The following is a 24,897-nucleotide window of genomic DNA, read 5'->3' as shown; positions in this document are numbered from 1 at the left end:
AGGAGGCAGAGAGGCAGGCAGAGAGAGAGGAGGAAGCAGGCTCCCTGTTGAGCAGAGAGCCTGATGTGGGGCTCGATCCCAGGACCCTGGGATCATGACCTGAGCCGAAGGCAGAGGCTTTAACCCACTGAGCCAACCAGGCGCCCTGTTTTCCTAATTTTTAAATTGTTCATTGCTTCTATGGAAACAATGGATTTCTGCATAGTGAGAATACAACCTTGCTGAAATAATATAGTTCTAGTAGTTTTGTGTGTATGTGGATTCCTTAGAATTTTCTACAGAAAGGATCATTTCATCAGTGAATAAAGATAGTTCTACATATTCCATTCCAATCTGGATGCCTTTTATTTCATTTTCCTAGCTGACTGCATTGACTAGGACCTCCAGTACTTTCAGTATTTTCCACCTTCAATGGAATGTAAATGGTGAGTGTGGACATCCTTGTTTCCAATCTTAAGGAGAATGCATTCAGACTTCCACCATTATGCACAGTACCTATATATTTTTTGAACTGAGATAATGGTCCCCAATTGTTATGGTTAAATTGCTTATTGTGCCTTCCAATTATGTCAGTTTTTGTATAACATATTTTGGAGCCTGTTATTAAGGTATGTTTATAATTGTTCTATTTTCCCAGTGAACTGACTTTTCAATTATAAAATGGTCCTCTTTGTTTCTAGTATTTATTCTGTCTTAAAGCCTATACTGATACTGCCTGTACAGCCAATTCTCTTATGGTTATTGTTTGGATGCAATATCTTTTCTCATCCTTTTTCATTCAACCTATTTGTGTCTCTGAATCTATAGTGTTTCTCTAGAAAACAGCACATAGCTGGGTGTAGTTTTTTATCCAGTCTGACAATAACTCAGAGATTTAAGAAGAGTGCTTTTTTCTAAGGAAGGTCATTCTTCTGATCTACACATATAACTTTGGGATATAGACCAGTAAGAAAAGAAAAACTCTTCAGACACACTAACCCTGGCAATCACTACAGTGACAGGTGGTGCCAGATTTCTCTCACCTGGGGTGCCTGGGTGGCTCAAATGGTTAAGTGTCTGCCTTTGATCAGGTCATGATCCCAGGCTCCTGGGATCAAGCCCTGCATCGTGCTCCCTGCTCAGTGGAGAGTGTGCTTTTCCTTCCCCCAGCTCATGCTCTCTCTCAAATAAAATTAAAAAAAAAAAAAAAAAAAAGAAAGAAAGAAAAAAAAGATTTCTCTCATCTAATTCAGTAACCTACCTCTCAGCCACTGCTAGCAGCCGTTCTGGCCTGAAGGTACCCTCAGTGTCAATGTACATGGCCTTTCCTTCTCCTCCACCTCGGTCAATGGGAAGCTGGACAGAACAAAAAGAACAGTGTACAAATGAACACTGTACTTCTAATATAACTGATCAACTTCACCACCCGCCCCCAATAAAGCAAAGGGAAAAAAAAATTTAAAGAGTCAATCAGGAGTAGATAGGAGGCATTCCCTTCATCATTAAGATTTTTTTTTAAATCTGGGCGCCTGGGTGGCTCAGTGGGTTAAGCCGCTGCCTTCGGCTCAGGTCATGATCTCAGGGTCCTGGGATCGAGTCCCGCATCGGGCTCTCTGCTCAGCAGGGAGCCTGCTTCCCTCTCTCTCTCTCTCTCTGCCTGCCTCTCCATCTACTTGTGATTTCTCTCTGTCAAATAAATAAATAAAATCTTTAAAAAAAAAAAAAGATTTTTTTTTTTAATCTGACAAAGAGAGAGAGAGAGAGAGATCACAAGAAGGGAGAGAAGCAGGTAGGGGGAGCGGGGGAAGTAAGCTCCCCGCTGAGCAGAGAGCCTGATGTGGGGCTCAATCCCAGAACCCTGAGATCATGATCTGAGCTGAAGGCAGAGGCCTAACCCTGAGCCTCCCAGGTGCCCCAGGAGGCGCTCCCTTCTGATAGAAATAGAGCTAGCAGTAGATACGAAACTCCTGGTGTTCCACAGCATGCAATGCCAGACTCTTACCAGAGTTGGACTGCTTGGAAATACAGTCCAAACTCAGATAAAATTCTATGACTGCATATCAACACAAGATTGAACAATTCTTTCAAGAGTATAGATATTTGAAAATTCATTTACTATCTTAGCTTTAATAAGTTAGAGACAGTGATCCAATACTCAATTAATTTTGTCACATTCAATGGGGCACCTGGGTGGCTCAGTGGGTTAAGCCACTGCCTTCGGCTCAGGTCATGATCTCGCGTCCCGGGATCGAGTCCCGCATCGGGCTCTCTGCTCGGCAGGGAGCCTGCTTCCTCCTCTCTCTCTCTCTGCCTGCCTCTCTGCCTACTTGTGATCTCTCTCTGTCAAATAAATAAATAAAATCTTTAAAAAAAAAAAAAATTTTGTCACATTCAAGCCACATTTACACTTCACTTTATTAAGCAAATTTGCTTCTGCAGGTTCCTAACGAGGTTTGGCCATGCCCCAGGGACATTCTTAGTAAGTTTAAAGTATGGCTGAGAGAGAAGAAAAAATAAGGGTGTTTATTCCAATAGTACCTACAGATGTTAAAATTAAACAAAAGGAGGAAAAGGAAAATATAGTTAAAAAAAAAAAAAGAAAAAGGGAGGAATGCCATCAAAATTATCTTATGAGCTAGTTAGGGAAATCTTGGGTTTTTAGGTTACCCATCCCATGTCAGACAACTTTAAGTTCTACAAATTTTATGTGAATGATGCCAAAGGGTAGTTTCCACCCTAGCAATCTACTTTGGAGTCATAATTCACCTTTAAATTCTGAGGAAAATCCTTAAGGACATTTTATACGAAGGGCCAAGAAACATCAAATTTTCTTTCTTTCTTTCTTTTTTAAAGATTTATTTATTTCTTTGACAGACAGAGATGACAAATAGGCAGAGAGGCAGGCAGAGAGAGAAGGAAGCAGGCTCTTTTCCAGCTACAAAGACCTCTATGGGTGAAGGGAGACCATAGGTGACTGGGTATAGGTACGAAGACTGACAGAAAAGTGGACAAGGTCCCAGTGTGTTATTGAGCCAACTTCAAGGTGGTGGACTGCATACTCTGCCCATTGTGTCTCCTCCATCTTGCCCTCTAGTGCCACTGCAGTCAACTCATATTACTGGACTGGAACACCACAACCAAGTTAGTTTTTATTTATTTATTTTTTTTTTTTAAAAGATTTTGTATTTATTTGTTTGGCAGACAGGGATCACGAGTAGGCAGAGAGACAGGCAGAGAGAGTGGGGAAAGCAGGCTCCCCGCCGAGCAGAGAGCCTGATGTGGGGTTCGATCCCAGGACCCTGGGATCATGAACCGAGCCGAAGGCAGAGGTTCAACATACTGAGCCACCCAGGTGCCCCAAGTTAACTATTTTTAATAACTGCTTAGTACCATAATTTAACTCTTCTTCCTATTTTACAATGATGTACATTGTTTTGAACTTTCACCATTTTATAATGCTATTGTGTAAATTCTTTGTACATTTATCCTTGACTATCTGTGAACAATTGTGTAAGCCACATTTTGTCAAAGGGTATATGCATTTAAAACTGGAATTTATGATAAAATGTCTTCTCAGAATTTTAAAATTAGTCTAGTACTTTAAAGAAACACAGGCTTTTCGTTTCTGTGGTCTAACTGTGGCTCTCAACTTTATGTAACTTATTAGACAGAGATCTAATGTAATAGAGTTTCACTTCATTAAGAAAATCTGAATAAATGACAGCAGATTATGTTTAGATTTAAGCAGTAATCTAACATCCTTTCTACACTTCTAGTTCTAGCTCTTAGGCTGGTGAAATGTAATCCTTTCTGTTATTAATGAATTAGCATCCTCTCTCTCTTTAAAAAGATTTTATTTATTCATTTGAGACTGAGAGAGGCAGAGAAAACATAAGCAGGGGGAGAGGTAGGGAAAGGGAGGAGCAGACTCCCCACTGAGCTAGGAGCCTGATATGAGACTCTTGGGACCCAATCCCAGGACCTGGATATCATGACCTGAGTCAAAGGCAGGCGCTTAACCATCTGAGTCACCCAGGTGCTTCTTCTCTTTTTTCTTTTGGTTGTGGTGGGGAATAGAGGGAGAGAGAGTGAGTCTCAAGCAGGCTTCATGGCCAGCACGGGGCTTGATCTCATGACCCTGACATCATAATCTGAACTGAAATCAAGAGTTAGAAGCTTAACCAACTGAGCCACCCAGGCATCCCCTATATCTATTATTTCAATAAAACATGATTTTAGGAATTAATTCACTGTGTCTATTTCCAAATCCTCCCATGAATGAGACTACAAATAAAAAAAAGTTTTGGAAGAGATACTTAATACAGAGGTAAAGCATAAAATAGAGGAGGAGTAGAGTCCCTGGGAAGGTGGCCAAAGATGGTAACCAGATCACACTGATAGGATGGGGTTTTGAAAAGAGACACTTTTCTGTTATAGCCCAAGATATGAAAAAATGGGTATAAATGTAGGTGGATTCATAAATCTGATGTGAAGAATAGGTTGGTCACTGGCTGAGTGAGGGTTGAAGAGGAACATGAAGGTTTGAGAGGAAAGAACAAAGCATGAGAATTCTTACTGAATGGGAAAAAGAATGCCTAAACAAATTTAGTAGGTCTTCTAAGCAGTATGAATGTTAATGTCTGTATTTTGAATTTAAAGTGAAGATAATCAGCTTTATAGTATGATTTTTCTCCAGTATGATTCAGTTATTAAGGAACAGGGACTAAGAAGACAGTTCTCATGGGGCACCTGGGTAGCTCAATTGGTTAAGTGTCTGTCTTCAGCTCAGGTCATGATCCCGGAGTCCCTGGATCCAGTCTGGCATTGGCCTCCATGCTCAGAAGGGAGTCTGCTTCTCCCCTCCACACACGCTCTCTTTTGCTTCCTTTTTCTCTCTCTCAAATAAATAAATAAAATCTTAAAAAAAAAAAAAAAAGCTCTCAAAGAAGATTCTAAGAAGGGTCCATCTAAGACTGACATCTCTTTAGGTGGGGAATATATATCTGAGGAATGACTTTAATGGTGAATCATAAGATCTAGAGTAGTGAAGAGGGCAGGTAAAGCCAGGGGAGGCATAGTGGAGGATAAGAAAACATCTGAAACAATGAAGAAATCATCTGAAAACAATGATGTGAAAGTGTCTAGAACATGAAAGAATTGTATAGTAGGGGTCTATGGGTCTTAGGGATAAAGTGCCCCCCCGCCTTTTTAAAAGACTTTTTAAAATTTATTTATTTGACAGACAGAGATCACAAGTAGGCAGAGAGGCAGGCAGAAAGAGAGGAGGAAGCAGGCTCCCCGCTGAGCAGAGAGCCCGATGTGGGACTCGATCCCAGGACCCTGAGATCATGACCTGAGCCGAAGGCAGCACCTTAACCCACTGAGCCACCCAGGCGCCCTAAAGTGCCCTTTTAATGTCCATCCCAAAAGATGCTTGCAAATAGCAATCAACTAATTTCTTTTGCAGATTTGGTTAGAGCCCAAAATCTCACCTGGCATGTTACAGCCAACGTATGACAGATTTGAGTCTTCCCAGTTCGGAATTCTCCAAACATCTCTGTGATGGATCCGGTTTCAATTCCTCCTAAAAGAGCAATAGGAAACACCTCTTAGCACAATACAAATGTTTAGAAAGAATAACTGTAGAAGTGTCCTTGGAACTCATCAGAAAGATGTATAAATAATTTATAAATTCAATTTTCAACAAGCAATATTTTTATTTTGAAATAATTCTAGATTTACAGAAAATCACAAAGAAAGGTACAGGAAAGTTCCATGAATTTTTTTTTTAAGATTTTAATTATTTGACAGAGAGAGACACAGTGAGACAGGGAACACAAGCAGGGGGAGTAGGAGAGGGAGAAGGAGGCTTCCCGCTAAGTGGGAGCCCCATGTGGTGCTTGATCCCAGGACTCTGGTATCAAGTCCCAAGTCAGGTTCCTTGCTCAGTGGGGAGCCTTCTCCCTTTGCCTGCCGCTCCCCGCGCTTGTGCTTGCTCTCCTCCCTCTCTCTCTGGGACATAATTAAATTAAATCTTAAAAAAAAAAAAATTATTTATTTGACAGAGAGAAAGAGAGAACAAGCACAAGCAAGGGAAGCAGCTCGTCATGGGCGAGTGGGAAGCAGAATCCCCACGGAGTAGGGAGCCTGGTATAAGACTCAATCCCAGCACCCCAGGATCATGACCTGAGCCAAAGGCAGACGATTAATGAATGAGCCACGCAGGCGCCCTGGTCCCAGGAATTCATCACTCAGGCTCCCCCAGTGTTAACACAATTTTACATAACCATAGTACAGTATCAGTATTAGAAAACTGTCAGTGATACAGCCCCCAGAGTTCGTTCAGATTTCTCTAGTTATAAATGCATTCATTTTGGGGCGCCTGGGTGTCTCAGTGGGTTAAGCCTCTGCCTACGGCTCAGGTCATCATCTCAGGGTCCTTATATTGAGCCCCGCGTCGGGCGCTCTGCTTGGCAGGGAGCCTGCTTCCTCCTCTCTCTCTCTGCCTGCCTCTCTGCCTACTCGTGATCTCTCTGTCAAATAAATCAATAAAATCTTAAAAGAAAAAATATAGGGGAGCCTGGGTGGCTTATTGGGTTAAACCTCTGCCTTTGGCTTGGGTCATGATCCCAGGGTCCTGGGAGCGAGCCCCGCATGGGGCTCTATTCTCAGTGGGGAGCCAGCTTCCCCCCAACCCCACCTGTCTCTCTGCCTACTTGTGTTCTGTCAAAGAAATAAAATCTTAAAAAAATGCATGCATTTCATTTGTGTATATGTATACAGTTTTATGCAATTTTACTGCATCTGTAGCTTCATGTAACTACCACCACAATCAAGATAAAGAACTATACCACGACAAGTCAATAAGCAATAAATGTAAAAATTATAGAGATATCCTCTAAAATTTACTAAACGTTTCTTGTGTACCTGGCATTGTGCTATGCATATGTATGTACCATTTCATTTAATTCCAATAACCTATAATGTAGGAACTCTTTTTATCCTCACCATAAAGATAATAAAACTGAGGTATAGCGATATTAAGTAATTTACACATATTCCTGAATATATAGTAATTTGCATATTATTCCTGAATGCATACTATTTTGCACCCTAAAAGAAAACTTGAATGATTAAATATTTGGGGAAGCAACAACAAAAAAAATCTAACCTCACAGTAATTTAGGACAGCAATGTTTTCAAAAGTTCAAAAGCTTTACATGTTTCCATAAAAGTCCAATAGTTTAGTGTGCACTACCATGCACTGATACTCTAACACAGTATTCAAACATGGAGTGTTTTAGTTACAAGATTTTCAACCCTGCGTTAAAATAAGCAGAGGAAGTTTACTCTCTGAATGCAGTATTAAATGGAAATTCCATTATTTCATTGGCAGATAATTTTAGTATAAGTCAGGCCCCACCCTCTAGCAGTCTTACTTCAATGTGGATAGTTCTCTTATCTCTCTCTCTTTTTTAATTTGACAGACAGAGATCACAAGTAGGCAGAGAGGCAGGCAGATAGAGAGGGGGAAGCAGGCTCCCTCTCTTATCTCTTAATGATATCTAACACACAAATTCTACCCAAATACTTTAGTTTTGTTCTCTGACCTGGAACTTTACTAACTGCAGTTCACAGCAAAGGATAAGGGATCACTATACCTTGAAGTAGTTTGTCAAGTTCTTTTGAGCCAGTAGTAATCTGTATGATCTCTGACCGCCTTTGGTGGAACTCAGTTGCAGTAGTGAAACCCATTGGAACTAATTTAGCTGCCTCAGTCTCGGAAAAATAAGAAATGTCAAATCAACAAAATATGATTATTAGTAAAACAAGAATCAGGCACACTGTGGGAAGAGATAAATTCTAACAAAATTTCCAGAGTGCTTTCTCTTTAAAAAGTCATCGAAAGGAATGCCTGGGTAATTTAGTCAGTTAAGGGTCTGCCTTCAACTCAGGTCCTGATCCCAGGGTCCTGGAATCAAGCTCCACATCGGGCTCCTTGCTTCGCAGGGAACCTGCTTCTCTCTCTGCCTGCCACTCCCCCTGCTTGTAATCTCTGACAAAATTTAAAAAAAAAATAATGATAAATAAAAAGTCATCAAAATACCAATAGTTCTAGGATTATTTTATCTCTCTGGCAACTAAAGGATAAAATAAGCAAATTCAGAGATTCCATGAAAATTAATTTTTTAATTGTTAATTCAACTAATACATCCACATAGTAAAAAAAAAATAACTATTATAGACCCACACATGTGTACTTTGCCCGACTTATGACAAATGTGACATACAGCATAAAGTCTAACAAAATATATAAATTATCATTTCCTGTTCCATCAACCACAGACTATATCTCTTAACTTTTCTACTTTTTTTTTATTTTTGGAGGGGGAATGGCGACAGGGGCAAAAGGAGAGAAACTTTTTTTTTTTAAAAGATTTTATTTTATTTATTTGACAGACAGAGATCACAAGCAGGCAGAGAGAGAGGAGAAAGCAGGCTCCCTGCAGAGCAGAGAGCCCGATGTAGGGCTTGATCCCAGGACCCTGGGATCATGTCCTGAGCTGAAGGCAGAGGCTTTAATCTACTGAGCCACCCAGGCACCCTGAGAAACTATTTATTTTTTAAACATTTTATTTATTTGAGAGAGAGAGAGAGATTGAGAGAGCATGAGCTGGGAAGGGCAGAGAGAGAGGGAGAAGCAGACTCCCTGCAGAGCAGAGAGCCAGCCATGGGGCTTGATCCCACAACCCTGAGATCATGACCTGAGCTGAAGGCAGAGGCTTAACCCACTGAGCCATCCAGGTGCCCCTTCTTTCTCCTTTGTTAAATGAAGACATCTGTCCTTCAATCTCTTGTCCCTCCGTATCTACTGTCCCTATCTCTGTCAGCTGTACCTTTTCTTTTACACTGTCAAGGTCGAAAACACTTATATATTATTTTGTAGTCACTGATAAGTCTTCAATAATGAGTCTATCAATTAATTCCAAAATTTAAAATAAATACATTTAGGGGTGCCTGGGTGGCACAGTTGGTTAAGCATGCAACCCTTGGTTTCAGCTCAGGTCATGATCTCAGGGTACTAAGATGGAGTCTGCCTGAGATTCTCTCTCCCTCTTCCTCTGCGCCTCATGCTCACAGGCTCTCTCTTAAATAAATAAATAAAAGATACTAGAAAAAAGCATACTATACAGACTAAGCAGAATGGAGCCCTGCATCGGGCTCTCTGCTCAGCAGGGAGCCTGCTTCCCCCACCCCCTGCATGCCTCTTTGCCTACTTGTGATCTCTCTCTGTCAAAAACATAAATAAAATCTTAAAAAAAATATATATAGGGGCACCTTTGTGGCTCAGTGGGCCCCTGTTGGGCTCCACATTTGGTGGGGAGTCTTCTTGTCCCTCTGCACCTCCACTTGCTCATATACTCTTTTTTTTTTTTAATTTTATTTATTTATTTGACAGAGCGATCACAAGCAGGCAGAGAGGCAGGCAGAGAGAGAGGAGGAAGCAGGCTCCCCGCTGAGCAGAGAGTCCGATGCGGGGCTCGATCCCACAACCCTGAGATCATGACCTGAGCCGAAGGCAGTGGCTTAACCCACTGAGCCACCCAGGCGCCCTGCTCATATACTCTTAAATAATAAAATTATTTTCCCTCACAACTTTGAAGGTGTTATAAAATCTTAAATAAATAAAATCTTAAAAAAATAATAAAATTATTTTCCCTCATAACTTTGAAGGTGTTGTTCTACTAGCCTCTACCAGTCAGATTTCTGTTAAGAAATGTGGTCTTTCCAGGCACCTGGCTGGTTTAGTTGGTGGAGCAAAGAACTCTTGATCTTAGGGTTGTGAGTTCAAGCCCAACAGTGGGTGCAGAGATTACTTAAAAAAAAAAAAAAAGAAAAAAAGTAGTCTTTCTGATTTTTTACTTTTCTTTTCCTTTTTAAAAAAAGATTTATTTATTTATTTGACAGTCAGAGATCACAAGTAGGCAGAGAGGCAGGCAGAGAGAGAGAGGAAGGGAAGCAGGCTCCCTGCTGAGCAGAGAGCCTGATGGAGCCGAAGGCATGGTCGTGATCTGAGCCAAAGGCAGAGGCTCCAACCCACTGAGCCACCCAGGCACCCCTTTCTGATTTTTTATTCCTTTAGAATTGCTTTTTTCCCTCTGAATTCTTTAAGAATCTTCTCTTTATGACTGGTATACTGAAATTTCACACTTATGTGTCTAAGTGTGGGTCTCTGATACTCCATGAATTCTTACTATGTGAGATTTCCCCTTAGCTCTGCCAAATTTTCTGTTATTATGTCTTAGAGAATTTCTTCCCTTCTTTTTTCTATGATCTCTCGTCCCGTAACTTCTACTAATCTACAGGAAAAATGAAGATTAATGAAAACCAGAAGATAAAATAGAGTATAAACCAATACTGAACCTTAATTAATGTGTGCTAAAATATTTAGGGGGAATATACTGACATCTACAAGTTTCTTTGAAAAGTATTAAAAAAATCCAAGATGGACTGATTGCTGGATAGAGACATCAACAGACAGGTGGTGAGTCAAATATATTAAAATTTAATGGTAGAGTCTAGGTAATGGGTATATAAGTTTTTGCTGTAAAATTCAACATTACAGTAAGTTAAAAAATTTTTGCAACAAAAAGCTAAGAAAAAAACATAGCAGTTGCTTTCCCTTTTTGTCATTTTAACTCCTAAATTCTAGACTATGAGCCCTTACAGAAACAAAATATTATAACTAAAGTGAAATGTGAAGTAAAAACCATGCAACTGCCTAATCTGGGAGAACTTTACTTCTATTTGCACACTTACATAATGAGTTACTTTCATTTCTGCTAATTGAAGTCTTTTTTTTTTTTTTAAAGATTTTATTTATTTATTTGAGAGAGAGAGACAGTGAGAGAGAGAATGAGCGAGGAGAAGGTCAGAGGGAGAAGCAGACTCCCCATGGAGCTGGGAGACCGATGTGGGATTCGATCCTGGGACTCTGGGGTCATGACCTGAGCCGAAGGCAGTCGTCCAACCAACTGAGCCACCCAGGCATCCCTGCTAATTGAAGTCTTAAATGTATAGTTTTCAATAGCCAAGAACTACCAAACCTTGGACACAAGACAAGAATGGTGAATAGAAGGAAAATATCATGGGGCACCTGGGTGGCTCAGTAGGTTAAGCAACCAGCTCTCGATTTTGGCTCAGGTTATGATCTCAGGGTCATGAGATTGAGCCTGTTTGGGGCTCTGCACTCAGCATGGAGTCTGCTTAGGATTCTTTCTCCCTATGCCCCTCTCCCCACTACACACACGTATGCACACATGCCCTCTAATAAATCTTAAAAAATGGAAAATATTACAAAAAATGTGCTGAATCTGTCAGTGCTTAGAGTACACGAAGAGAACACAGTTCAACAATAGCCAATTACAATTAAACTTTGAAAATGTGGAGAAGATCACATAAATACGTCAACTTCTGAACAAATTTGTCCATAAAATCTTTCTTTTTCTACCACCTTGATGTACTTACTACAAATGATTTTCTTTATTTTCCTTTCTCCACTGTAACAGTGGATATTCTTGTTGAAAAATCTCAATTTCAGTAGCATCTGGGTAGTGTGGTTGGTTGAGTGTGCAACTCTTGATTTGGGCTCAGGTTATGATCTCAGGGTCATGAGATCAAACCCCACGTGGGGCTCCATGCTCAGCATGGAGTCTGTTCCAGATTCTCTCTCTCTCTCCCTTTGCCCTTCCCATTCATGCTCTCTAAAATAAATCTTTTCTTAAAATTTTTTAAAGAAGATTTTATTTATTTACTTACTTATTTGACAGAGAGAGAAATCACAAGTAGGCAGAGAGGCAGGCAAAGAGAGAGGGGGAAGCAGGCTCTCCACTGAGCAGAGAGCCCTATGTGGGGCTCGATCCAAGGACCCTGAGATTATGACCTGTGCTGAAGGCAGAGGCTTAACCCACTGAGCCACCCAGGTGCCCCTAAAATAAACAAATCTTAAAAAAAAAAAAACAAAAAAACCCTCAATTTCAAAGACTTTGGGGAATTGAAGGAATAGCCAGTGACTGAAGAAATCTTCTTTAACCTTCAAAAGCAAATATCATCATCCACCTTTATCCACTAGAAATTCACAATACAAAATGTCTGAAAGCAAAGAGGACAGAAAAATAGACCTAGCTCCGTATCATTTTGCACATCTCATTTTGCTTTATTAAAGGTTTTTATTTGTGTTTTCATGAAAGCAAGATACGGATTTGATTTCTAAAACTAAGGTCTGACAAGGCATAAGCAAGGATCCTGTCAGGATTTGTTCTGACACAAATATTAATGCCCAGAAAGAAAACCAATAGATTTTAGGGACACCTACTGGCTTAGTATCACACATACTCTTTTGATGAGGTATTAGGGGCTCAGAACTGTCATTTCCAATTAAGTCATCACTTCAACAACATATTTGAATAATACAATAAATGAAAACTTCAGAGGAGCCTGGGTGGCACAGTTGGTTAGGCACCCAAATCTTGGTTTAAGCTCAGGCTGTAATTTCAAGGTTGTGAGACTGAGCTCTGCATCAGGGTCAGTGTTCAGAATAATAAATAAATCTTAAAAAAAAAAAAAAAAAAAAAAAAAGAATTATGACTTCTCAGCCCTGAGTTACTATTACAAAGTGGTCTAAATAAATGAAGTAAAATCCCTACCAGTGCTTAAAAATTCAAAGCTCTCAGTATGATACCCAATAAAACAGAATTCATCAGGTTGTGCATATATTAATGTATATTATAGAAATCAAATCAGTAAAATCACTTTTATGTGTGTGTGTTTTTTTAAGATTTTATTTATTTATTTGACAGAGAGAGATCACAAGTAGGCAGAGAGGCAGGCAGAGCGAGAGGAGGAAGCAGGCCTTTGCTGAGCAGAGAGCCCGATGCGGGACTCAATCCCAGGACCCTGAGATCATGACCTGAGCTGAAGGCAGCGGCTTAACCCACTGAGCCACCCAGGCACCCCTCACTTTTATGTTTTTAAGGTTAAAAAAACTAAGCATATGATTTGAAATCACATTCTCTTGTCATTATTAAAGAATCTTGCCTATGATTAGTTAGCTAATAAGAAATAAAAACAGCTTTTCTATTTGAAAGTAAAACTTGATTATACAAAATGAAGAAACTTCAGAAAATTGAGGCAAAAGTAAAAATCACTCACATTCTTACCATTCAGAAATAACACCACAAATATTTTAGTGTATTTATCCTGTGTATGTGCTATACACACATTTTTAAAAACAAAAAAAAATCAACCGTGTGTGTGTGTGTGTATTTGTGTCTTACTACCCTGCTTTCTTATATCAGGAACATTCCTGATATTAGGAATCCTTATGTTTCTTATATCAGAAACATTCTCCTATATCAATGAATATTCTTTGAAATTCTTTTTAGTGGCTACATACTAATGAATATATTTCTAAGGCATGAGATCATAATTTCTAGAAAGATAAGGTACATCAGCATGCACTGCTGGCGGAAATGCAAACTTGTCAATTTGGCTCATACCCCATGAAACTAATTTCCTTGAGAGAAAATCCCAATTTATGCAAGGAGGCACATATAAACATAATTAACTAGTGTAGTCACCTCTGGAAAGGGGAACACAATGACACAATGGGAGATGAAGAAGGAACACCGCCACCTTCACTGTACATGCTATTCCCACTAATGCCTCCCCCTACATCACATAAGCAGTACTTACCAGAATTTTGTCAGCTTTGGCTTCACTAATCCCTTTAATATTTATCAATTCCTTCTTTGGTGCATAGGCAACAGCCTCCACAGTATGGAATCCAGCCTCTTCCAATTTCTTCACATCATTGGCATTTATGCCACATTGCTGCAAGTGAAGAAAACCATGGATAAGTGTAAGTAAGCTTCAGCTCTCTCAGTCAATGTAGATATTTGCCCTACCCAATTCAGAGCTGTTTTGAAGAACTGTGATATTATATGCCAAAGCTTTGAAAAGTATTCTATACACATGAAGTGTTTAAAAACAAATTACCAACCCTTTCATTTTGAAAACCAATACTTCTAAACTAGTAGTCCCATGTACGTATTCTCATCATGAGTTGGGACTAAACCACTAATTCACAGGCACTGGGAATAAACTAGTAACTCTTTTTTTAAAATTTTTTATTTTTTATAAACATATATTTTTATCCCCAGGGGTACAGGTCTGTGAATCGCCAGGTTTACACACTTCACAGCACTCACCAAAGCACATACCCTCCCCAATGTCCATAACCCCACACACATTAACTGATTTGCGGATGTTGAACCAACCTTGCAGCCCTGGAATAAATCCTACTTGGTCGTGGTGAATAATCCTTTTAATGTACTGTTGAATCCTATTGGCTAGTATTTTGGTGAGAATTTTCGCATCTGTGTTCATCAAGGATATTGGTCAGCTCTCTTTTTTGATGGGATCCTTATCTGGTTTTGGGATCAAGGTGATGCGGGCCTCATAAAAAGAGTTTGGAAGTTTTCCTTCCATTTCTATTTTTTGGAACAGTTTAAATTAGTAACTCTTAATCTTTTACGACTAGGACTCCAAATGAACATTGAGGGGCGCGTGGGGGGCTCAGTCGGTTAGGTGTCTGCCTTTGGCTAAAGTCATGATTCTAGGGTCCCAGGAATGAGCCCCACCTCAGGCTCCCTGCTCAGCAGGGAGTCTGCTTCTCTATCTCCCTCTGGCACTCTCCCCTACTTGTGCTCTCTCTTCCTCTGTCAAAAACGTGAGACACTGGGCCCTAAAAAGTCACCTTAAACCACTGTTTCTAATGTTTTTCTACATCAAGCACAAATAAAAAAATGTTTTTTGTTTGTTTGTTTGTTTGACTCTAAGCTGGAATAAACAGAGAAGCCTGCCCCAGAGCTGAGGGTAGCAAAATGACTGGATCACTCTAACAAGTGACATTAAAAATGCAGGAAAACTGGGGCGCCTGGGTAACTCAGTTGGTTAAGCATCTGCCTTCAGCTCAGGTCATGATCCCAGGCTCCGTGCTCAATGAAGAGTCTGCTTCTCCCTCTCTGTGCTCATGCTCTCTTTCTCTCAAACAAATAAAATTCAAAAAAAAAGAAAATGGGGAAAAACTAGTTTTGGTTAAGGACTCATATACCAGTTCTCAAAATAAACCACCCAAATGCACCTCTTCCTACCTATATTACAAATCCAGTTTTTGTTTTTTTTTAAAGATTTTATTTATTTGTCAGAGAGAGGGAGAGAGAGTGAGCACAGACATAGAATGGCAGGCAGAGGCAGAGGGAGAAGCAGGCTCCCTGCCGAGCAAGGAGCCTGATGTGGGACTCGATCCCTGGACACTGGGATCATGACCTGAGCCGAAGGCAGCTGCTTAACCAACTGAGCCACCCAGGCATCCCACAAATTCAGCTTTGATTTTATTAGCCATCAAAACTATGACTGCTGGGACAATATTAGTGGTGGAATGTGTATATTTTTGCGGGTTAGGAAGGGTTTTTGAGAGGGGAGGGTCTGCCCACAGAAATAAGCTCTCCTATTGATATTTAAGCAATAAGCAAAATGCATGTGTGGGTATAAGGATGCTCATAATACCAGAAGTTATGATGCTGAACTCTGTAATATTTATCACAAACATCGTTTATATTAACTTCTGCTAGAGTCTTGAAGTTTAGCTGAGGTGGGAGGAATATGTGTAAAGGGAAGAATAAAGGCTTTCTCTGCTTTCCCTCCTACTTCTCTTAGCCTATGTCTGCAGCACTCACAATGTGGGGCCTCTGTACAATGGGAAGAAATAGTGCAAGGGCCCAGGTCCAATGCTTGATGTTCCTGTGCAGAATCCTGAATTGGAGCTTGACACTTACACCTTAATAGCTACAAGCCCTTCTCCCTGACCACAACAGCTGTCTTGCTAGTAACTTCAGCACAGATATGAGTCAATGGAGAGACAATGCTCCTCTCCCTTCCTGCATAGCTGTCCTAGGCCACTCTAATTCTCTGGATTGTAATTTCATAAACAGTATAAAGACTCCACCAAGACTCCACCATGAGATCCTAGGGCTTTTAGTTTTTGACAGTCCAATTCTAAGAAAGAAAAATGATAAAGTAGGAGGAGAATTCTTAACAAAAGAGATATGGCCAGACATGTTTAGCAGCAGGATTCTTGATAACACTTTTGAAAAATCTAATTTAGGTCTTGACCTTAGGTAATAAATCAATGGTTATGAAAAGGTTCTAAGTTCTCCCAAAAGGTAGGAGACTGTAATCTAGCATTATAATTCTAAAATTAACAACTAAGCACATACCTCTAACCGTGAAATAGGCTGTGGGCCAAAGCTTTCTTCTTCCACTGAAGTATCTGCATTTGCTTCAAGCTGCATTTGCATAGCCATTACTCAGCATTCAATACTGAAAAATACAGATGGCCAGAAAAAGTTAAGAGTTGCAAAGTTCATTTTGAAATAAATCTCTGAAGAATTACTTGTTAGTCTTTTGGTCTAATCACTGACCTACCCATGGCAGGAAAAAAGAACATATCTCACCAGCTTTCCCTTCCACTAGACAGTTTTGTTTTGTTTTGTTTTGAAAGACTTTATTTATTTATTTATTTATTTGTTAGAGAGAGAGAGAGAGAGAGAGAGAGAGAGAACACAAGCAGGCAGGCTCCCCGTTGAGCAAGGAGCCCGCTATGGGACTCGATCCCAGGACTCTGGGATCAGGACCTGAGCCAAAGGTATCGGCTTAACCAACTGAGCCACCCAGGTGTCCCTCCACCTAGCTACTTCTATCAGATATAGTTTAGGAAGAGCCAGGACTAGTGTGCTTCTTAAAGATGCACAGCTTAACTAGACCAACTATGTCCCCAGTTCACATTCCTGCTTCACATTCCTTGAGGGTAGGGGCCAAGTTATTTATTTGTGTACAATTTGGGTACACCCCATGATACATGAAATGTTAGGTGTTTGGCAAGTATTTGGTAAACCAAAGTGGACTTTGCAAGACTCTACTTAAAATTTGAAAAACAAAAAACAAAAAATAAAACTGGTGAAAGTTCATTAAACTGTTTCAATTTTATTGTTCTCTTCAAACAAGTAGGGTTTGGGGGTGGTGGGAGAGGAGTGAAATGAAAGTACTGAATGACTGCCCATAAGCCTCTACTCCTGATAAGGCAGTAGACTGAGATGAAAGTACTTCTCATCTCAGCCAAGGATGCACATATTCTGCTTCCAATAGGAATGTGTGAAATTTAGGGTGCCTGAGTGGCTCAGCTGGTTAAGCGCCTGCCTTCAGGTCAGATCATGATTCCAGAGTCGTAGGATCAAGTCCCACATCAGGATCCCTGCTCAATGGGGAGTCTACCTCTCTGCCCTTCCCCTGGCTCATGCAGGCATGTGTGCTCTCTCTCTCTCAAATAAATAAATAATCTTAAAAAAAAAAAAAAAAAAGCGGGGGGGAATGTCTGGAATTTAAACATTACCATTTTAATCAATTTCAGACACCATTGAATACACAAATGAGGGGTGCCTGGGTGGCTCAGTGGGTTAAGCCTCTGCCTTTGGCTCAGGTCATAATCTCAGGGTCCTGGGATCAAGCACTGCACTGGGCCCTGCTCAGCAGGAACCCTATTTCCCCCCTACTCTACCTGCCTCTCTGCCTACCTGTGATCTCTGTCTGTCAAATAAATAAATAAAATCTTTTTAAAAAATGCACAAATGAATAACATTCAAGAACCCTGCTCAGTCTGAAATCCATAGAGCATTAGGCCTACACCTAGTCAGGTTATTATGATAGTTAAGATTGCTCAGTTTGAAAGTAATGGAGAACAAAAAATTTTAATTATCTTCAACGATGTTAGTAAAAGTGAGCAAAACTTTTTTTGGGGATGGGGAGAGAGAGAATGCAGGGCAGGGGTGAGGGGTAGTGGCAGAGGAAGAGGGAGAATCTTAAGCAGGCTCTGTGCCTAGTGTGGCGCCCAAAAGGGCTGGATCTCATGATTCTGAGACCATAACCTCAGCCAAACCCAAGAGTCAGAGGCTTACCCAACTGGACTACCCTAGCACCCCAAAAGTGAACAAGTCTTTTTTTTTTTTTAAAGATTTTATTTATTTATTTGACAGAGAGAGATCACAACTAAGCAGAGAGGCAGGCAGAGAGAGAGAGGAGGAAGCAGGCTCCCTGCTCAGCAGAGAGCCCTATGTGGGACTTGATCCCAGGACCCCGAGATCATGACCTGAGCCGAAGGCAGCGGCCCAACCCACTGAGCCACCCAGGCGCCCCAAAAGTGAACAAGTCTTAATGTTCACAAGAATAAATGAATTAAAATCACACCAAAACAATCTGAACAATTTAACAATCTGGATAAATTTAACTTAAAGATAACACATGAAATCTCCATTCTTCAAGACTTGACAAAAGAGGTCCATTTTTTCCCTTTTTAAAAAAGTATAGTTGATTCACAATGTCACATTAATTTTAGGTGTACAACATAGTGCTCTGATAACTCTGTATGTTACGCTATGCTCACCACAAGTGTAGCGACCATCTGTCACCATACAACACAAGACCACTGACTATATTCCCTATGCTGTACCTTTTACTCCTTTGTTTTTTTTTTTTTTTTTTTTTTTTTTTTTTTTTACTTTGACCTTTACTCCTTTGTTCTGTTACTGGAAGTGAGTGCCTCTCACTCACTTTCACCCATTTTGCCCGTTCCTGTTCCTCCCCTCTGGGAGTTATCAGTTCTCTCTGTATTTATGGGTCTGTTCCTGCTTTCATTTATTTTTGTATTTTTACACTCCACATGCAAATGAAATCATATGGTATTTGTCTTTCTCTGTATGACTTATTTCACTTAGTATACTACCCTCTAGGTCCCTCCATATTGTTGCAAATGGGAAGATCTCATTCTTTTTATAGGCTGAGTAATATTCCACTGTAGGTATTATACATACATAATACATACCTACCATATCTCCTTTATCCATTCATGTATGGATGAACACTTGGGTTGCTTTCATATCTTGGCTATTGTAAATAATGCTGCAGTAATCATTGGGGAGCTTTTATTTTTTTCAAGTTAACATTTTCATTTTCTTTGAGTAAATACCCTGTAATGGAAATTTTGGATCACATGGTATTTCTATTTTTAAATTTTTGAGGAACCTCCATACTGTTTTCCATAGAAGCTGCACTAAATGTAAATTAGTGCACCAACAGTTCATAGGGTTCCTTTATATCCACATTCTCACCAGTCAGGATCCCTTATTTCTTACCTTTTTCATTTTAGCCATTGTGACAGAAGGGAGGTGATACCTCATTGTGGTTCTGGTTTGCAGTTCCCTGATTAGTGATGTTGAGTACCTTTTCATGTGTCTGTTTGCCATCTGTGTCTTCTTAAGAAATGATCATTTGTTGTTGATGCACATGTCTTAGATAGCTGATTTAACATAATGTGTGTCTATGATAGTGCTAAATATCAGGATCACCTGAATGGAACTTAACTTTAAATATCTCCCTTCATAAGGGAACCAGGGTCCTGGGTTCAAGCCCGGAATCAGGCTCCCTGCTCAGTAGAGAGCCTGCTTCTTCCTCTCCCTCTGTCTGCCACTCTGCCTAGTTGTGCTCCCTACCCCTCTGTCAAATAAATAAATAAAATATTTAATTAAAAAATACCAAAAAAACCCGTATCTCCCTTCATAATCTATGAAAAAGACAGACCTGCAGAGTAATGGAGAAAGGACTGTCTTTTGAATAAACAGTGCTGGGTTGATGGGAGAGCCTTACAGAATAAACCACCCCCTCACCCCACATACAGAAGAACCATCCATTTCCAATTCAATTACAGACCTAAATGTAAGACTTAAAACAAAACTTTTGGAATATAAGTGAGTATCTTCACGACTTTATGACAAAGATTTTTTGAACTGGATACATAAAGCAATAATGAAAAAAGAAAAGACTGAAAAATTGGACTACATTTAAACTTAGAACTTCTATCAAAAGACACTACTAAGAAAACAAAAAGTCAAACTACAGTATATTTACCACATATACAAACAAGGCTGATAATTAAAATATATAAAAAACTTCAGGGGCACCTGGATGGCTCAGTCAGTTAAGTGTCTGCCTTCAGCTCAGGTCAGGATCCCAAGATCCTGGGATGGGGCCCCACGTCGGGCTCCTTGCTCAGCAGAGAGCCTGCTTCTCCCTTTCCCTCTGCCTGCCACTCTGTCTACTTGTGCTCTCTCTCTCTCTGTCAAATAAATAAATAAAATCTTTTTTTTTAAAAGATTTTATTTATTTATTTGACAGAGAGAGAGAGAGCACAAGTAGAGAGGCAGGCAGAGAGAGAGAGGGAAGCAGGCTCCCTGCTGAGCAGAGAGCCCGATGCGGGACTCGATCTCAGGACCCTGAGATCATGGACCTGAGCCGAAGGCAGCGGCTTAACCCATCCAGGAGTCCCTAAATAAATAAATTCTTAAAAAAAATTTGTGTATGTATGTATATATATATATATATAAAACTTCAAATCAGCAAGAAAGAACAACTCAATAGAAAAGCAAATCTGAGAAAGCACTTTAGGATAGAAGATATCTAGTAAACATATGAACCAACAGGGGTGCCTAGGTGGCTCAGTGGATTAAGCCTCTGCCTTTGGCTCAGGTCATGATCCCAGGGTCCTGGGATCAAGCCCCACATCTGGCTCTCTGCTCATCAGGGAGCCTGCTTCCCCCTCTCTGCCTGCCTCTCTGCCTACTTGTGGTCTCTGTCTGTCAAATAAATAAATAAAATCTTAAAAAGAAAAAAAAGCCAAACAAACATGAACAATAAACATATGAACCAATAAAGCTCAACATGATTATCAGGAAAATTAAAACCATGAGGTATTTCTATATGTCACCAAAATAGATAAAATTAAAAAGATCAACAACATCAAGTGTTGGCAAGCATGTGAAACAACTAAACATTCATACACTGATGGTCTGAATGTAACAACTAAGCATTCATACACTGCTGGTCTGAATGTAAATTTATACTTTAGAAAACTGGTATTAAATGTAAACTGGGTGGCTCAGTTGGGTAAGCACCTGCCTTCTGCTTGTTGTGATCCCAGGGCCCTGGGATACAATGTCCTTGCTCAGCTGAGAGCCTGCTTCTCACCCCCACTCTGCCGCACCCCCTGCTTATGCTCTCTGACAAATAAATCAAATGTTTAACAAAAGTAAATAAACAAACGTGGAAGTTGAATATAAACAAATGCTACCACCCAGGAATTTCAACACTGTATTACTAACCAACTGAAAAGCAGACACATGTGCACCAAAATATATATAGGAATGTTCTCAGCAGCCTTTCTCCTTTTAAAAGTCAGAAACTAGGGGCGCCTGGGTGGCTCAGTGGGTTAAGTCTCTGTCTTCCACTTGGGTCATGATCTCAGGGTCCTGGGATTGAGACCTGCATCCGGCTCTCTGCTCCACGGGGAGCCTGCTTCCCCCTGTCTCTCTGCCTACTTGTGATCTCTCTCTCTCTCTCTCTGTCAAATAAATAAATAAAATATTTAAAAAAAAAAGTCAGAAACTAGAAACCAACCAAATGTCCACCATAGGCAGAAAGAAGAAGGGATCCAATATGGCAACAAAAAAGAACTATTACTATATACAAAGATATGTATGAATCTACAGACAGAATGTTGAGCAAAACCAGACACAAAAATATAATCAGTATCACTTATACAAAATTCAAACAAAGGCAAACTTAGTCAGTGATGTTAGAATCAATAGAGCGGTTACCTCTGGGTAGAAAAAGGTTCATACTAGAGTGGGAACAAGGGAAGTTTCTGGGATGCCGACAACATTCTATTTATTGACCTGAGTAGTCATTACATAGGTATATTCTCTTTGAAATAATTCAGAGCTCTATACACTTCTGATCTGTGCATCTTCTATATGCATATTACACTACACTTTAGAAGTTAAAAAAAAACAACGAAACCTCACTGGAGAGGAGTCCCTAGGTATCACGTGAACAGTCTTCCGCATTAGGTAATGAAAACACCTTTGAGGAAACTGGAGGCGGGTACTTGGTAAGCAGAGCACGGAGTAATGGTAAGTGGACTGACCAAAAATCCGGAAACCCTGGCTCTGACATAAACAGCTGTGACATTAAATTGGTACACCCCTCTGGATCTCGGCTTTCTCGCCCCCGCCCATAAAATGGGTGTTGGAAATGAAGGGTTCTAGGTTCCCTCCCAGCTCTGGAGCCTGGGGACCGCTTCAGTTTTCGCCACAACCAGCTCTGACGGTGGGGTGGGCCCAGGCATGCCCCTGCTCCGCCGCGCCAACTCCGCTTTCTCATGCGGCGCAGAGGGGCGCATAAGCCGGCGGCCAGACCACAGGCCCGGTCGGGTTAATGCGGGGACGTACCCCGACGTAGAAAGGGACCAGGTATACACCTCACACTCACCTCGGTCCGCAGCGCTTCTCACTCGGGCCGGCTGCACGCTCCGACTTATGTCCGCTGGTCTGGTCCGCGACCGACCCCGGACGGATTCCAGACACCTTCCTTGCTGCTAACTTCTCTACTCCCTTGGGCCGGCCTCCTGCACACAATCCACGCAAATTTTAGGTCCCAACTACGCCCCCCAGGGAGCGTTAGCTCTCCTCAGACGAAGGGTGGCCGCACAACTCTCCCCGCCCGGCAGCTTTCGGAGATCCCGCCAAATGCACCGGAAGGGTCACGCCGGCGTCAACGTAACGTCTCCCCGCCCACCTCGGTGCCACAGTCTAGCCCGCCCTGCCGCTGCTCGCGAGCGGGAGGTGGGCCCAAGGATCTTGATGTTGCATGATGTCAAGGAGTTCTCTTTTCCGTTTACCCCTAAGAACTAATTCACAGTTTGGAAGTCGCCAAAGTCTTCTCTTTCACTTGACCAAGGACCACAACTTCCAAGAGGTAGTGGGGTCGGCCGGAGACTCCAACTCCCAGTATGCACCGCGGGCGCCTGGCGTTTTTAGCGCCTCAGCCCCTCTGCGGAAAAGCCTGGCTTTACAGAGGTGTTCTCGATTTGCTTCCAAAGTATCTAAGCCTGTGTCTGCTCTGAGCTTCCGACTTCGTCATGTCATATTCCTGCAGCCTGAGGTTTTTCAGGTCTCTGGATGTGGTAGAGCCGAGGATGCTCGAGTAGACAGATGAAACTGGAAAACAGAGCTAGTGAAGGGGAGAAAATGCCTGAAATACTAGTCATGTCTTGGTAATTTGCTAGAGATTTGCAAGAGGAAGAAGACATGATTACCTTCTCATAGTTTTCTGGAAAGTTTGACCTATATTCTGGTTTTAAAGGGTGAATGGGGTTTCCTGGGCAAAGAAGAGGAGATGGAGGACATAACCATATAGAACAGTATGGGCATGGAATTTAACGACGTGGTCAAGCCATAGAATTGTCTGATGAGGGAGGAAAAGAGTCCTGGAGGCGCGGATTCTGTGAAGTTAATATTTAGTTCAAGTTATGAAGAAAGTTATGACCATGTGTGGAGCTTTAATCTTTATTCTTTAGGTAATGGGGAAATCATTGAAAATTTTTAAGCAGAAGACTCCTATGATCTGTTTCTTCCCCCCACCACTACTTTATCTTTGTGGGATGTTTTAAAGTTCATGAAGTTTTTATTCAATCCTCCCACCGTTGTCTTGTGACAATGACAGATTTCAGAAAAGAGTAAAGATAGCAAAAACTGTCAGGAAGCTCTTGTAATATTTTGGACAAGGGATGAAGGCTTCCTTGAGTTTGATCAATGACAGAACAGATTCAGGAAGCATTCTGGAGGCAGACTCAACCTAACAGTAATTATATAAATAGTATCTGGGGATAATAGTAACTGCCATACCAAATATACCCACTTAAAAAAAAGTTTTTGACAGAGAGAAATCAGAAGTAGGCAGAAAGACAGTCAGAGAAAGGGGGAACCAGGCTCCCTGCTGAGCAGAGAGCCTCACTTGGGGGGGGGGCGTAGATCCTAGAACCCTGAGATCATGGCCTCAGCGGAAGGCAGAGGCTTAACCCACTGAGCCACCCAGGCGCCCCCAAATATACCCACATTTACCTCCCCTTCACACCCTTTCCTTAGAGCATCTGCAAACCCCTCTTGGTTGAATGAAATCACATGTGACTTTGACCTTTCATTAAAATCAAATTCCTATGACTGTGTGGTTGTCAAACCAGAGAAACCCCTCTTATAGGAAGACTAAGAAATTAAGAGACCAAGAAAGTGAGAGAGAATGAGACAGAAAGGAACAATTTTAAAATCTGTTTTCCAAATCTTTCCAATTTCTCAGGAGCCCAACAGTGCTTACTATTCTCGAGATCTATGAAATACTCCTAAATGCCAATAAATCTCCCTTCCATTTCTTCTGCTTAAACCAGTTTGAGTAGGTTTCCATTCTTTTCTTCCAAGACAACACACTAAACATTTGGAAATAAGACAAACTAGTGTTCTTGCTAACAGTTAAGTTAGCAATCCATATGAATATGTTTAAGTGCATAGTGGAAAAGTTTTGAATATATCCTAGATTACGTCCAGTGACCTATTTGAAATCTCAAAGAGGTAACCTCTAGTAAAAAAAAAACTTAATCATGAGAAACCTAACCTTTTGTCTCAAGGATAATAATTTCCTGACACAGTCTGGAGCATAGTAAGGGAAATCCGGAAGGGAAACCCACTGTCTTGTCCAAGTGATCCAATTGAGTAGTGCAAGGATGATCCAGTATGGGGAAATCTATTATAATTGACCACCTTAACAGGTCAAGGAGAAGCCCATATGGTTAATTTCACTTTGAAAAAGCAATAAAATTTGACATTAATTCCTCATTAATGGGGAAAATGGGAGAAAGGA

The 24,897-nt window shown here is 40.9% G+C and overlaps 1 protein-coding gene across 1 annotated transcript in view; it reads right to left on the bottom strand.

Annotated features, from left to right (window-relative positions):
* RAD51 (RAD51 recombinase) overlaps positions 1-22,754 on the bottom strand; it is a 31,730-nt gene extending 8,976 nt beyond the window's left edge. The window contains exons 1-6 of the mRNA XM_045067734.1: positions 22,477-22,754; positions 16,320-16,422; positions 13,735-13,872; positions 7,641-7,758; positions 5,472-5,563; positions 1,241-1,335 (exon numbers count right to left, since the gene is read on the bottom strand). Coding sequence (XP_044923669.1) covers positions 1,241-1,335; positions 5,472-5,563; positions 7,641-7,758; positions 13,735-13,872; positions 16,320-16,406 — 530 coding nt within the window. The 5' untranslated portion in view covers positions 16,407-16,422; positions 22,477-22,754. The remainder of the gene's footprint in view (positions 1-1,240; positions 1,336-5,471; positions 5,564-7,640; positions 7,759-13,734; positions 13,873-16,319; positions 16,423-22,476) is intronic.
* Between the last annotated feature and the right edge of the window lie 2,143 nt (positions 22,755-24,897).

This window comes from Mustela putorius, unplaced genomic scaffold (genome assembly GCF_011764305.1).
Source record: "Mustela putorius furo isolate JIRA1106 unplaced genomic scaffold, ASM1176430v1.1 tig00003898_pilon_pilon_pilon, whole genome shotgun sequence".
NCBI lineage: Eukaryota > Metazoa > Chordata > Mammalia > Carnivora > Mustelidae > Mustela > Mustela putorius.
Note: the sequence above shows the minus strand (reverse complement) of the source record. Positions and strands in the feature narration are given on the sequence as shown.